Here is a 14,425-nt window from a genome sequence, read left to right as displayed (position 1 = left end):
GCGAGTCAAGAGTCATCACCGTGTCCTCCTACCTACTTTCAGGTCAAGATCTGACCCTCAGAGGGGAACTTGTATCTTTATTTCTGAGTAGAAATCTTTAATTTCCAGTTACCCATGGTCCATCTAAGAGTCAAAATCCCTGAGGGGCTTTGATTTTCTTTTCTTAAAACAACAACTGACTGCTCATACACTTCTTTAGAAACGTGGGGGGAAATGCAGAAAAGAGGCTCCTAACCCTGGGTGGTGGCTCCAGCTCATCACAGTTGCAGAAGCACCGACAAATCTTGCCTTCCGGTGAGCCGTCTTCACTTCCATGAAACAGGCCGAACACTTCTTCTTCTGTAAGCAGCACCCTTACCATCTCCATCTGACAGACAGAAGAGGGCTCTCACTAGATGGCAAGTGACAGCAGGTGGCCGGGAGCAGGCCCAAGGGAGGGCAAGGGGAGCTGATGGAGAAGAGTGAGAGGGGAGCCCTCACCTCTTCCAACAGCTTGTGCTTCAGGTGGTGCACGTTTACAAACGTGATGGAGTTGCAACACTGGAAGATTTTCACCCCAGGAATGGCCACGATCTAAAAGACAAATGTAAAGTTCAGAGAAAGCACTCAGGTCTCTTATGGAGTAAGGAAAAATCTTTAGAACTTCCTGGAAACTCTGTGTTCTTCATTTTAAGAGGCAAGAGCTGGCAAGTTCCCTCCTCCCATTTTCACCCCCTGCTTTTCCTGCTTTCTTTTTTCCCCTCCACTTCCTCACTCCTCTCTTTCACTTGGGCCTTCCACCCCCTAAAGTACATTTAAAAATTATTCTTAACTGGCTGCAGGACTCTAGAATTTACCTACCTCGTCAAGTTCCCCACCTCAACCATTTTGTGCCCCTCTCCCAGCCTTGGTCAAGCGTGTCTAGAGTGCAGCAAACAACAGCAACAGGATTTTGTAGAAAAACTAAGCAGCAGACCCAGCCTACCCCACCCTTTGGGCAAAGAAGTGGGGCTGGTCTGGAGTCTTACCTCCCGATAGTCATTGATGCTTCTGTAAATGTTGGTGTTAGGGATCTGACCCAGGAGGAGAATCTTAGTTCTGAAAGGAAATGCATTTGCCTTTAGGTCATAGTTGCCTCACCTGCCAAGGCCAATCTCCTGTTGCCTGAGACTAAGTACCTGTGTGACTGAACAGTGATCAAGAAGAAGGCAAAAGCTATGGAAACAAGTAGTCCGATGTCCAGTCCCAGGAAAATTGCAGATGTGAATGTCACCATCCAAATAGTCTTATAGAAAAGGAGAAGGGAAAAGGAAAAAACGTGATAAGAAGCAGAATGAAAAAAAAATCACCAGTGCTACCTCTCAGCTCACCCTCTCCTTCTCCCTCTCCCTTCTGACACCTGGGATTTAGAGAACAAATTCCAACAGCCATGTGAGCTGATATACCATTATAAGTGGCTGGGTTCCAAGGGACTCAAAAGAGAAATGCCAAGAGATTCTTTTATGCTTCCTTGGGTCATTTCTGTCTTCAATTCTCTCTCGAAACTTTAGTGTCCTCACGTGCAAAATAGGAGTAATAATATCTACTTTATAGGCTTTCTTGAGCCATTAGAAATGCCATTTGAAAAGCAACCCAGAACACTCATCAAATGGCAGTTGCTTTTTTAAGATCTATAATAGTTATTGGGAATTTCAGCATCCTTTTCAAGCCCTTCTCCATCACTCTCAGCAGGTGACTTGACTTTCCCCTTCAGAGAGAAGATAGGCTGAAGCTCCCTCAAATGTTCCCTTCCCCCTCCACCTGCCACTTGTTACTTAGCGGCTGTGCTCAACTTGCCTCCATCTCCTCCATTTCGGTCGGAAGTGCTTTCTCACCCCCCTAAAGCCAGAAGCTCTGCCTGTGCCCTGGACCATGTACTCTTAGCTCCTCAGGGACCGGAATCCAAAAATTATCCCCTTTTGTATCTCTGCCTCTACTGCCTTCCCCTCTTATCATATTACCCTCCCCCATCTTTTATTTCTTGCTGTTTCTCCTTTCTGTGCCCCAGCTCTGTGCTCTAGCAAGAAGGGGGAAGCTTCATCAGTTACTCTGGCAAGACATCTCCTTCTCTCAATAGGTTTTGTGTCTCTGGGTTGAAAGTCATTCAAATATGCAGTACATGACAAAGCCTTTATACTAAATGTGTGTGTAACTATGGCCGCTTAATTTCTTTTTATTTAATTTTGCATAGTTGGAGTGAGGTCTCATTATTTCCATGAACCAACGACCTGACTCCCTGTTTAAAGCAAACGTAGAGTCCTAGGCCTCAGAGTTGCTAGTGTCCTTCGTGTTGACGTCATTTGTCCCCTTTCCCTCTGTCCAACCTTCCCCCCACCCGCCCCTGCCTCAGCCAGTGCATCTACACTTACACAGTCACACTGGCTCTGCCTCCACAGGTTGGGGAGATAGTAAATGGTTTCAAGGTAGGGTAGGATGTTGCTCACAATAATACCGGCCAGCACAGCCTGTAGGGAAAAGATCAACTCTGCTTTACTTTCCCTTCAAGGGTAAACTCCCAAACCTTCACAAAGGAACCACCAAAAGTTAGCATTGCCACTCGGAGACATTAGGCATTGTTATTTGATAAAAATATCATGTTTGTGCTTTAACTCATTGTCTAATCGAATAAGTATTCCCTGACAAGGTGAGGCCAGGGCCTGATTCAGACAGGAAACCACACCACGCCCCTTTTCGATTCTGACAGCGGGAGGAAGAGTCGCCACGCACTGCAGCCCTCTTGCCCATGTGTGTCCATGCTGTCACTTTTGGTGCGTGGGGGAGGACCCTCAGGGAAGGGCACCTTTGGCTACTTGGCCTTGCTTTGTCTAGTTTGCTTGACACCTCTATGTTACCACATTGTGTAGAACCACTGTCAGATTGGATGACAAATTAAGGGAACTTCCATTCAGAAAAACTCTGAAATAGTGTCAATTGGGCTTCTATTCAAGTCTAATCATGATATACTATAATTATTTCAACGATGAGATACCATTCATTTTTTGTCCATAAAATAGCAAGTTGAAACATCTCATATGTATGGTTGTTGCGTATGAAACAGTACAACCCTTTTGGAAAATAATCTGGCAATATATCGATATATACTGATATGCTTTCACACAGAAATTTTGTTTTACTTTAGAAACCTATGCTATAGAAAAGGGTAGATGTACAAAATTATTCATTGTGTTATTTATAAGAACAAAAATTCAGACAATCTAATTTTCCAATAATAAACAAATAACTGCCCTGACTGGTGTGGTTCAGCGGATGAGTCCCAGACTGTGAACCAAAGTATCGCCAGTTTGATCCTGGTCAGAATACATGCCTGGGTTGCAGGCTAGGTCCCCAGTAGGGGGCACACGAGAGACAACCACACATTGATATTTCTCTCCCTCTCTCCCTTTCTTTTTCTCTTTAAAAATAAATAAATTGCCCTGGCTGGTGTAGCTCAGTGGACTGAGCACAGGCTGCAAACCAAAGGGTTGCTGGTTCAGCTCCCAGTCAGGGCACATGCCTGTGTTGTAGGCCAGGTCCCCAGTGGGGGCCATGTGAGGGGCAACCACACATTGATGTTTCTCTCCCTCTCTCTCTCTTCTTTCCTTCTCCTCTCTATAAAAATAAATAAAATCCTTAAAAAATAAAAATAATAAATAAAATCTTTAAAAAATAACTAAATAAATTATAATATGAGGTATCATGCTATATACTAAATACAAACAAGAATACAAAGTTGTATGTCCAGTTAGGTCACAACTATGCAAAGCAACATCCATTCATATAAAATAATATTGATCAGATATATGTCAAAATGTTAATAATGGTTTATTTGTAGTTGTGGATGATATTTTTATCTATTATGACTTTTTAAAAGTTTTTAAAAATAAGCATGTCTACTTTTCTAATAGAAAGTTTCTTAAATATAAGAAAATGAAAATCTATACTCGTGCCCTGACTGGTGTGGCTCAGTTGGCTGGGTGTCATCCTGCACAGCAAAGGGTCACCAGTTTGATGATTTCTGATCAGGGCACATGCCTGGTCAGATTGGATGACAAATTAAGGGAATTAATTTAGTTCGGTCCTGGTTAAGGGTGTGTAAGAAGCAGCCGATCGTCGTTTCTCTCTCATGTTAACGGTTCTCTCCCTCTCTTTCTCCCTCCTTTCCCCTCTCTCAAAAAAATAAATGAATAAATCTTTAAATAGAATCTATACTCGTAAGAGGTAAAAATTATAAGGGCCTTAAAGTAGAACTAACCTTCTTTAAGAAACACTTTCGCGTGTTCGTGAAATTCCAGCACTGGCTTAACATTTCTCAGTCCTTTCCTAGACCCCCTCCCCTCCATACACTCTGCCCGGGAATCGGAACTGATGCCACCCAGTCCTGCCCGCCAGGCCTGGCTGGGTCCAAGCTTACTCTGGTTTTCTGAGGCCACTCAGTGAACAGTTGGACTCAGCGTTAGAGGAGGGGAGAGCAAAGATGAAATTAGCAGAAGTTATCTTTTATTATTGATTTTACATCTACTGAGCTTTGATCAGATAAAGTTGATCAGTATGTAATTTAAAAACATTTATTAAATTTCCTTTTGACATTAAAAAAAACAATATATATGTCAGTCCCTGATCTTGATTACTAATTGCATGGGCTTTTTCCATCTGCTCTTGTTCAGGGTTTCCCTTTTTTGAGGTTTTCACCAACTGAATGTCTAAGCTGTAAAGATCTGTATTTGTTGGAATTAAAGATTGTTTAGTTTAAAGAAAAAGAAGTCAGCAGAAATGACTTCTTTCCCATTTTTGTCTTTTTCAGTTAAGAATCTCCAAACTTTCTGCAGTTTACAGGGAGACATGGTGGGAAGAAAAAGAATTTCAACTTCATAGGGTTTTTGCAAGACTTTTGGCTTGAGAGAAGAAGTGGGAAGAGGAAACATATTTTCATAAAACAATATATAATAAAAAATTAGCTTTCTGAATATTAAGGTTAGACATGCTCATGTGTAAAAAAGAATCAAATTATATATAATTTTCATCATCCAAGAGATTACCATTGTTAACATTTTAGTGTGTTCTATACTTTTTTCACACAAATTGAAGCAATATTGAATATACTATTTTGTATCATGTTTTTAAAATTTTGTGTTGATTCCCCTGCTAACCAATTGATATCGTAGCCAGGATGCTCCAAAAATTCTTCCAATAAGGATTTTGCAACAAGCAATTCATGGTCTTTCAAAGAAGAGAGGAGCCCTGGCTGGCGTAGCTCAGTGGCTTGAGCGCGGGCCTGCGAACCAGAGTATCACGGTTCGATTCCCATTCAGGGCACATGCCTGGGTTGCAGGCCAGTTCCCAGCAGGGGACTCATGAGAGGCAGCCATACATTGATATTTCTCTCCTACTCTTTCTCCTTCCCTTCCCCTCTCTCAAAAAATACATAAATAAAATATTTAAAAAAAAAAAAAGAAGAGAGGAATCTTGAGTCCCCATAGGGCCCATTGGTGCAATGATTCAAATGTTCCACTGATCAGGTTGTGTCCACCTTTCTCACCCAGAACATCCTAACGAGATGCTAGAAAAATCATGTGACATAGCATGGGTGACCAAAAGCAGGGGTTATTTTGTCTCTAGCATATATATGTACAATAAAGGAGTGCTCCCTACTTTTATCATTAGCTTTCAGTGAATACTGACAGATTTTTATTTGTTTGGAATTTTTTTAAAATCTAATTCTTCCAGCAATAAAGAAAAATATCATTGTTCAAAGTAAATCAGTGAGTGGACTTGTTAAAATAGACTCCAAGAGTGATTGTACCAAAGGTGCTCTACAAACTAAATTCTGGAGATGACTTCTGCTGGGGATCAAAGGACATCTTGTGTGATAAACACAGGTTTATTCCCACCCTCCAGGCATACCCTCTGTGGCTGGGTTTCAAGGTCCCTGAATGACAGGGGCGGAAGGCAGCAACAGCCTTGAGGTGGTCCTGCTCTGCTGCAACCTGATATTCACCAGGTGGAATCAACATGTTCCAGAGGATGGGGGTGGCGTTCACAACCACTCCAGCTTCAGGGGCTGCCACCTCAGCCTGTCACCAAGCTCCCAACACCAGAGTGAAACCTCCTCCCACCTCTCTTAGTATGATCTAAAAACTGGCTAAAGGGAACATTAAAGAAATGTAAAAGGAAATTATGTTCTCTAAGCATTGATTTCTATTGTAACTTAGAACAAATTGATTAATTAATTATTAATGAATTAATGCGCCTGGAATCTCTCAATGCAAGGTGGTCGGTTTCATATAAAGGGAAGAAATGGCACATAAGTATATAGGAGTATCCCAGCTAATCACATTTATAACTCAGCTTTCAGACCTTGCATTGTAAACTAACCAAGAGACTGTGGAAGCAAGAGAGAGATTGAGTTCACATGAATGCAAAACAAGGCCTTCTGGAAACGGTTTAGGAAACCAGATGGCATGAATGTACAGTGAGTTTCTAAGCCTGTGTTGGAATGGGCGTTCTGGCATCTGAAGTCTATTTTGATCATCTTTAACTGAATCCTTACTTGTAAAGCTTACTTATAGCTTAAACAGTTAAAAGATGATTAATGAGAATTAGAATAATAACAATAATGACTAATGTTTCTTGAGTGCTTATTATTAGCACAACACTCTTCTCTATATTATATGCAATATCTTCTTTACCTCCCAATCCTGTAAGGTAGACGCTATATTTTAATGGAAGAGGACACACAACAGGCCAGGGCAGATGCTGGAGACAAGCTGAATGCAATTCTCCTCAGAGATACGCACCAAGATGCAATCTGGACATCAGGCTTTCTTGGCTTAGTTATTTGATCAGTTCTACTTACATTTGGCAGTTCGTAGAAAAAGTCTTCCACCTTCATCATCAGGAGCAGCATCACACCTGCTCCTACCAGAGATGCAAACTGAGGAGACAGTGGGTTGGAGAGAGACCATCAGGAGCGTGTTGGTCCCTGCCTGCAACTGAGGACTTCAGCTGGGTAAAAAGCATGTCAGTTTTTATTAAAAGGAGTTGAGTGTAACCATCAGCATAAGTGCATTTTTGTTCAACTGATGATATTGTCAGGTCTTGTCTAAGTGCTAACTGCATGCCAAATACAGAGCCATTCAGTGAACACACAGATGCTTTCTGAAAAGTTGATAACTGTGTTGGTTATTTGAATCCATAGCTTTTCATTATGAACCTGAAGTCTCCTAAAACCCTCCTAACTTTAACCCCTCCTTGAACAGTTTAGAAAAATCCTAGTAGAGTCATCACTGTCAGCTCTGAAATCCCAATCATTTTACTTCCTTAATCAATAAATATCCCACACCTCACTTAGAGCATGGGGACAAGGCAGGGAGACCAGTCCTTGGAAAACAAAGAAGGAAAGAGACCTACTCAGGGAGAACAGGGAAGCACAATGTTCAAAACTGAATAAGCAGGAAGATGGACCGGGAGACAGTCCGCTGGACACAGACCTGGGGCTTTTCTTGGCCCTTCTGCTGTGGGCCTGCCAACACCTCAGGCCCAGGCCATGGCTGGAAGGGCTGCAACCAGTGGAGACAAGTGGGTTCTAGATCTGGAAAAACTAAATAGAAATCCAGATACACACATATACACAGCTTGTATTTATGCCAGACAGAAAAATAGAGCTGCTCTTGGTGGCAGGTCATCTCTGAGAGGTTCAGAGCCAGACCCCCAGCTTCTCTGTACTACTAAGGGAAGTTCAAAAAATAGAGGTGTTCTTAGGCAGAGGGAGTCAAAAGTCCCCAGAGAGAAGGGATAGAGAAAACACCCACTGACAAAGAAAACTGAGCCAGTCTGAGAGGCCTTTTTGGGCCCGGATCAGAAACCCAGAGTGGAGGTTGGGCAACTCCCATATGTAGGGCCAGGGGCCAGCAGCATTCTCTGCTTGAACTAATGACTTACACTGGGTGAATCGGGGTCTCAGGAAAGGGTTCACCAGCCTCCATAGAGATGTGCCTCCCATGAAGGGTCACAGTAGGGAGAGATGTCATTGGTAGGAAAGTGTGCTGCACTCGAGAACAATGCAGCGACAGAAAACAGGATGAGAGCCATGGGCTGCCTTGGAGGCAGGCAATTTGTCCAGCAGACACAAGCCGCCCCAGGCTGAACTGAAGCCCTTCTCCCTGCCCGCCATCTGTACCCATCTAACCGTCCTTCAGTAATCTGCAGAAGTCCCACTTCCTCCATCTTTCTCCTTGCACTATTTATGGCTTTTTAAATTTATTGTACTTATTCTGTACTTAATTTTACTTGCACTGCAATTTAGTTTTTTCCAGCTGTATCTTTATGTAATGCTTATAGACTGAATTCAACAAAGTAAATCAACAAAGTTAGTTCCCTGTATCTTATAGTCAAAATATACTTGGAACTAAAGCCTGGAATTGTCATTTCCGCGTCTTCTTATCATAAAACCCTCTCATTCTGACTTCAAAGGTTTTTTGTTCTCGCATAGAACATCCTTCTGGGTGGAAATGGGAGGGAGGTGAGGAGCAAGGGGTGGGGGAGGCTGGGATGGGAAAAATAGACAAAAAACTGTACTTGAAAAATAACTAAATAAAATTAATTTTAAAAAAAAGAACATCCTTCTTTCTAATATAACCCACCTTCCTCCTTTCTGTTAATGAGTAGTGGAAAAGGGCTTCTCTGTAAAGCCAGTGCATCTGGCGGAAGCTCTACGATGACAAAGTCCGGTCCACATAGACTGATATGACATGGTCTTACTTTAGACCCACACTCTTGCCCTTGCTCAATATTCTGCCTTTTATTAGTTTTCACCAGACATTTCACCAAATTTAGCCTGGCCTGGGACACTTTATCTTTCCTTATTAAAAGTTAGTGTCCAAGCGACATGGGTTACCCCACCCCGGTGAATACCTAAGACTCCCCCCTTGACTATGTAACAGGTGCATCAAGACAAAAAAAAATTGCCCAAATGAAAGAACAGATCAAAGCTCCAGAAAAAATACAACTAAGCAATAAAGAGATAGCCAACCTATCAGATGCACAGTTCAAAACACTGGTAATCAGGATGCTCACAGAATTGGTTGGATTTAGTCACAAATTAGGTGAAAAAATGAAGACTATGTTAAATGAAATAAAGGGAAATGTACAGGGAACCAATAGTGATGGGAAGGAAACTGGGGCTCAAATCAACAGTGTGGACCAGAAAGAAGGAAAAAACAACCAATCAGAAAAGAATGAACAAACAAGAACTCAAAAAAAATGAGGACAGGCTTAGGAACCTCAAGGACATCTTCAAACGTTCCAACATCTGAATTATAGGGGTGACAGAAGGAGAAGAGGAAGAGCAACAAGTGGAAAAGTTATCTGAACAAATAATGAAGGACAACTTCCCCAGTCTGGCAAAGGAAATAGACTTCTAGGAAGTCCAGGAAGCTCAGAGAGTCCCAAAGAAGTTGGACCCAAGAAGGAACACACCAAGGCACATCATAATTATATTAGCCAAGATTAAAATGAAGGAGAGAATCCTAGAAGTAGCAAGAGAAAAGGAGACAGTAACCTACAAAGGAGTTCCCATCAGACTGTCAGCAGATTTCTCAAAAGAGACCTTACAGGTAAGAAGGGGCTGGAAAGAAGTATTCCAAGTCACGAAAGGCAAGGACCTCCATCCAAAATTGCATCCAAGCTTTCATTTAGAGTGGAAGGGCAGATAAAGTGCTTCTCAGATAAGGTCAAGTTCAAGGAGTTCATCATCACCGAGCCCTTGTTATATGAAATGTTAAAGGGACTTATTTAAGAAAAAGAAGATAAAAAACATGTACAGTAAAATGACAGCAAACTCATAGGTATTAACAATCACACCTAAAACAAAAACAAGAGCAAACAACTAGAACAGGAACAGAACCACAGAAATGGAGATCACATGGAGGGTTATCAGCAGGGGAGTGGGAGGGTGAGAGAAGGGGAAAAGGTACAGAGAATAAATAGTATAAATGGTAGGTAGAAAATAGAAAGGGGCAGGGTAAGAATAATATAGGAAATGTAGAAGCCAAAGAACTTATATGTATGACCCATGGACATGAACTAAAGTGGGGAAATGTGGGTGGGAGGGGGTGTGCAGGGTGGAGGGGAGTGAAGGGGGGAAAATGGGACAATTGCAATAGCATAATCAATTAAATATACTTAAAAAAAGTTAGTACCCCTTCTTCTGACACTTCAGTTCCTGAGCATGGGCTACATCAGATTACCATGCTTCTGCATCCTTAGCTTGTCTCTGGCCCCTGTCACTGTTTCTCTGCCTTTGAATTTTGACCCATTCCCTAATTTCAATTCTGACAGTTCTTTGACATTTCATAAGGCTACAGAGCTGAAACGGAACACCTCTCATGCTGTAAAGTTGTGACTTTGATCTAGTAAGTTTAACATTCATGAGCGTTGCACTCATGCCTGCAGTTAGGCAAGGGGGTTGGCCTTTAGAGCCTTCTTTACCATCCCTCTCCCTTTCCACTCCCAGCCCCCCGCCGCCGCCTGCCCATACACTTAGTTTACTCATTCAGAATACCTGAAGAGAGTCTGACTTTGATAATTTTCTCTTCCACAAAGGTAGAATGGCCATAAATTCCCTAGGCTCGCCTGGACAAAGACCTTACTTTCTGTCATGAGAGCCCCATGCCAAGCCCTGGGAGGAAGCCAAGACAGTTTCTAGTTTGGCTGCCAGGATGCAGAGAGCTATGTTGTTGCTTTCTCAAACTAGGGCTGAGAATGTATCTCTCATAGAGAAAATACGAATGGGTGATGGTTAGTTTACCTGCAATATTATCTCTCAGGCATGTTACATGGAAAATAGTGTGTTTTTTATAGGCTAAAATAGACAAGCTTCTCACACATAATAATACTTCGATAGAAAATTACTTTCAAGTTCCACAATGATGAGTAAATTTTAAGACAAAAATCTCAGCAAAAATTAAGGCAAGCATGAAATCCAGATTCTTTCAAGAGATCTTCCCCAACAAGTATAACATTGAAAAGGAAAAAAATGGAGACAATTATACTAAGCGAAATACAAGTAGCATATGGTTTCACTCATATGTGGAATCTAATGAACCAACAAAGAAAATAATATAGACTCATAGAGAACAGACTGGCAGCTGTCGGAGGGGTGGAGGGTTGTGGGGTGGGTAAAAGAAATGAGGGGATCAAACAAAGAAGACAAAAAACAAAACAAACAAACAGAAAACCTCATAGACACAGGCAACAGCATGGTGATTACCAGAGGGAAGGGGAGTAGAGGGAAGTAGAAGAGAGAGAAGGGCAGATGAATGGTGACAGGAGACTTGACTCGGGGTGGTAAACACACAATACAACACACAGGTGATGCAGTATATATTGTACATCTGAATCTTTATAATTTTATTAATCAATGTCAACCCAATAAATTCAATTAAAAAATAAAATAGCATCATGATTAAACTAATGCAATTCCTTTCTATGAATATATAGAAAGAAACATAAATATCTTTATAGGTTAGAGATCAAATTGTGTTTCAACATACCTGTTGTCTTCCTCCAGTTTTATCCTGGATAATGGTGCTGACGACAGCACCAGTAACCACACAAGATCTGAAAAACGAGCTGACGACATTGCAAAGCCCGATGACTATTAAGTCCTATAAAGAAATGGGAAACATACACTTGAAGCCTGTGTCATCTTGTTGCCCAATGTCACCTCAATAAATTAAATAATAAAATAAATAAATAAATAAATAAATAAGCTTTACTGAAAAGAAAATGGCAAACAATTTAGGCCTAGTTGTTGAAGAGTGCTGACAAGTGCTGTCTATTTTTTATGTATGAGGATAGGTTGTTTATATCACTTCAAATAACACTGAAATATTCTTAGAAAGGACAAAAGAATGGCAAATCTGGCTTCTACACTAAGATGAAACTTCATTTTAGGTAGTGATCACAAGAAAAGCTCTTTTCAAAGTGAGAAAATGAGATTCTTGCCTTTTTATTCTCCTTCTCATGGTCACATGAGAGAGAGAACTTAATACTGGTTTTCTCTCTTCCTTCTAAAGTATCCTAAAAGTGGGACACCCCATGCTTCCAGATTTCCTTTCTGAGTCCTAGGGAAAGGGCTGAACTGAGCAGATTTTCCAAAAATAAGAAAAGACAACTCTTTCTGGGAGATTGACTTAAGTATATATATGAGTAGCCTGGTTTTGCTGTTCCATATCATTTCTCACTGCACCTCAGAGTGTGTCTGACTTCTGAGGATTTGGTGGATAGGAAGACAAAATTAAGAGAGACCTCCACTAGCTCAACAACATGATGCCATGTGCTATCTTCTTGCATCCCTACACTGTATCTGTTCTAGGGGAATAACGTATCAATTCAGGTAGCTCCATAGCTAAGCATTCTACACTTCTCAAAAGTCCTTTGGTAATTACAGTTTAAATTTTGGTCTGGTTACAGAAGAATCCAGTCTTCATGTTAGCAGGAATCTCAGTTTAGAGAACAAAGACTTAAGGGTCAGAGGAAGTAATAGAAAGGCCTGCCCTCTCACCTGGTTGGAATTGACATTGTAGTTATGGAAACTGGCAATCTTCTTGCCCAGGAATAGGAGCAGTGAGGAGCTCACCAAAGCTAAGAAGAAGGCTTCTAAAATAATCTCCTGAAGAATGTCAAAGTCTGGCGTTACAGGATACAGGAAACTGGAATAAAATGGAATTATTCCTGGAGAACAGGAATCATTTATTGGCACCTCCCCAACTCCATCTGTATTATACAGCACAGGCCCTGATGCTTAAAAACAATAACAATAACAGAGATAAGAACAACTGAGGCAGCAGCCTGCCAAAGCTGCCAGCAAACTAAGCCAAATTACAAAAACTATTAAGAGGCCATGCTCAGCTCTCTTCTAGTTCAAGGTTTTTGCCATGTAGCAATGAGAACAAATAGAACAGGCAAAATCCACAAAGACTGATGAGAAATGGTTTATTTACAGTACTTGAGACCATACCAGTGCCCAAACAATAGGCAGATATCACACCTAAGAAAGTTTAGAGCTAAAAAGCTCAGTGTATTCCCTTCTAGTCACACTCAAATTTCATAGGATGTAATTTTAGTCATTTTCCTTCATACAAATTACTTCCAATTCTGTCTACACCTTCCTTCCTGAAGTTTTATTTTCCTACAAGTTTTTGCTGTTGTGGTAAAAAACAGATAACATGAGATTTACCACCTTATGCATTTTTTAATTGTACAGATCAGTAGTATTAAGTACACTCATAATGTGCAACCATCACCATCATCATCTCCATAACTCTTTTCATCATGTAAAATGGAAACTACACTTAATAACTCTCCATTTCACCCTCCCCCCAACTTTGGTAACCACCATTCTATTCTTTGTCTTGATGATTTTCACTACTCTAAGTACCTGATATAAGTGAAAAATACTGTATTTGTCTTTTTGTGACTGGCTTATTTTACCTAGCACAATGTCCTCAGCGTTCATCCTGGTTGCAGTACATGTAAAAATGTCCTTCGTTTTTAAGGCTGGATAATAGTTAACTGTATGAATGTATGTACATTTGCTTATCCATTTATCTGCTGATGGACATGGCTTCATCCACATTTTTGCTACATGAATAATAATGCCACGAATGTGGGTGCACAAATAAATCGAGACCCTGCTATACATTCAGAAGTAGAATTGCTGCCTCACATGAAAATTCTATTTTTAATTTTTTGAGGACATGCCATACTGCTTGCCACAGTAGCTGTACTATTTTACCTTTTTAGTCCCTTTAGTCCCTTACTAACAGTGCAGAAGGATTCCATTTTCTCACATCCTTACCAACACTTGTTATTTTGTCTTTTTTTTAGTAGCCATCCTAGTGGGTGTTATCTCATTGTAGTTTTGATTTGCATTTCCCAAGTGATTAATGGTGCTGAGTGTCTTACCTTGTGCTTATTGCCAATCTGCACATCTTCTTTGGAAAAATGTCAAGTCCCTTCCCCATTTTTTTCAATCAGGTGGCGTTTTGGGTAGAATAATCTTGGTTGTAGGTGATTGCCTTTCATGACTTGGAATACTTCTTGCCAGTCCCTTCTAGCCTGCAAAATTTCTTTTGAGAAATCAGCTGACAGTCTTATGGGAACTCCTTTGTAGGTAACTCTCTGCTTTTTTATTGCTGTTTTTAAGATTCTCTGTTTATCTTTAACCTTTGGCATTTTAATTATGATATATCTTGGTGTGGTCCTTTTTGGGTTCACTTCTTTGGGATTCTCTGTGCTTCCTGAACTTGCATGTCTATATCCTTCACCAAATTGGGGGAGATTTTTTCATAATTTTTTCAAATAAGTTTTCGATTTTTTGCTCTTTCTCTTCTTGTGGCACCCTTAT

At 40.9% G+C, this 14,425-nt stretch overlaps 1 protein-coding gene across 1 annotated transcript in view; it reads right to left on the bottom strand.

Annotated features, from left to right (window-relative positions):
* Window positions 1–14,425, bottom strand: part of SLC26A8 (solute carrier family 26 member 8) — a 74,484-nt gene that overhangs the window by 7,993 nt on the left and 52,066 nt on the right. Inside the window, exons 8-15 of the mRNA XM_037146256.2 lie at window positions 12,581–12,728; window positions 11,568–11,681; window positions 6,872–6,949; window positions 2,388–2,483; window positions 1,158–1,264; window positions 1,008–1,077; window positions 481–573; window positions 236–367 (exon numbers count right to left, since the gene is read on the bottom strand). Coding sequence (XP_037002151.2) covers window positions 236–367; window positions 481–573; window positions 1,008–1,077; window positions 1,158–1,264; window positions 2,388–2,483; window positions 6,872–6,949; window positions 11,568–11,681; window positions 12,581–12,728 — 838 coding nt within the window. The remainder of the gene's footprint in view (window positions 1–235; window positions 368–480; window positions 574–1,007; window positions 1,078–1,157; window positions 1,265–2,387; window positions 2,484–6,871; window positions 6,950–11,567; window positions 11,682–12,580; window positions 12,729–14,425) is intronic.

Source organism: Artibeus jamaicensis, unplaced genomic scaffold (assembly GCF_021234435.1).
Source record: "Artibeus jamaicensis isolate MK-2021 breed Jamaican fruit bat unplaced genomic scaffold, CSHL_Jam_final contig_1803, whole genome shotgun sequence".
Taxonomy (NCBI): domain Eukaryota; kingdom Metazoa; phylum Chordata; class Mammalia; order Chiroptera; family Phyllostomidae; genus Artibeus; species Artibeus jamaicensis.
This window is presented reverse-complemented; position numbering and strand designations above follow the sequence as displayed.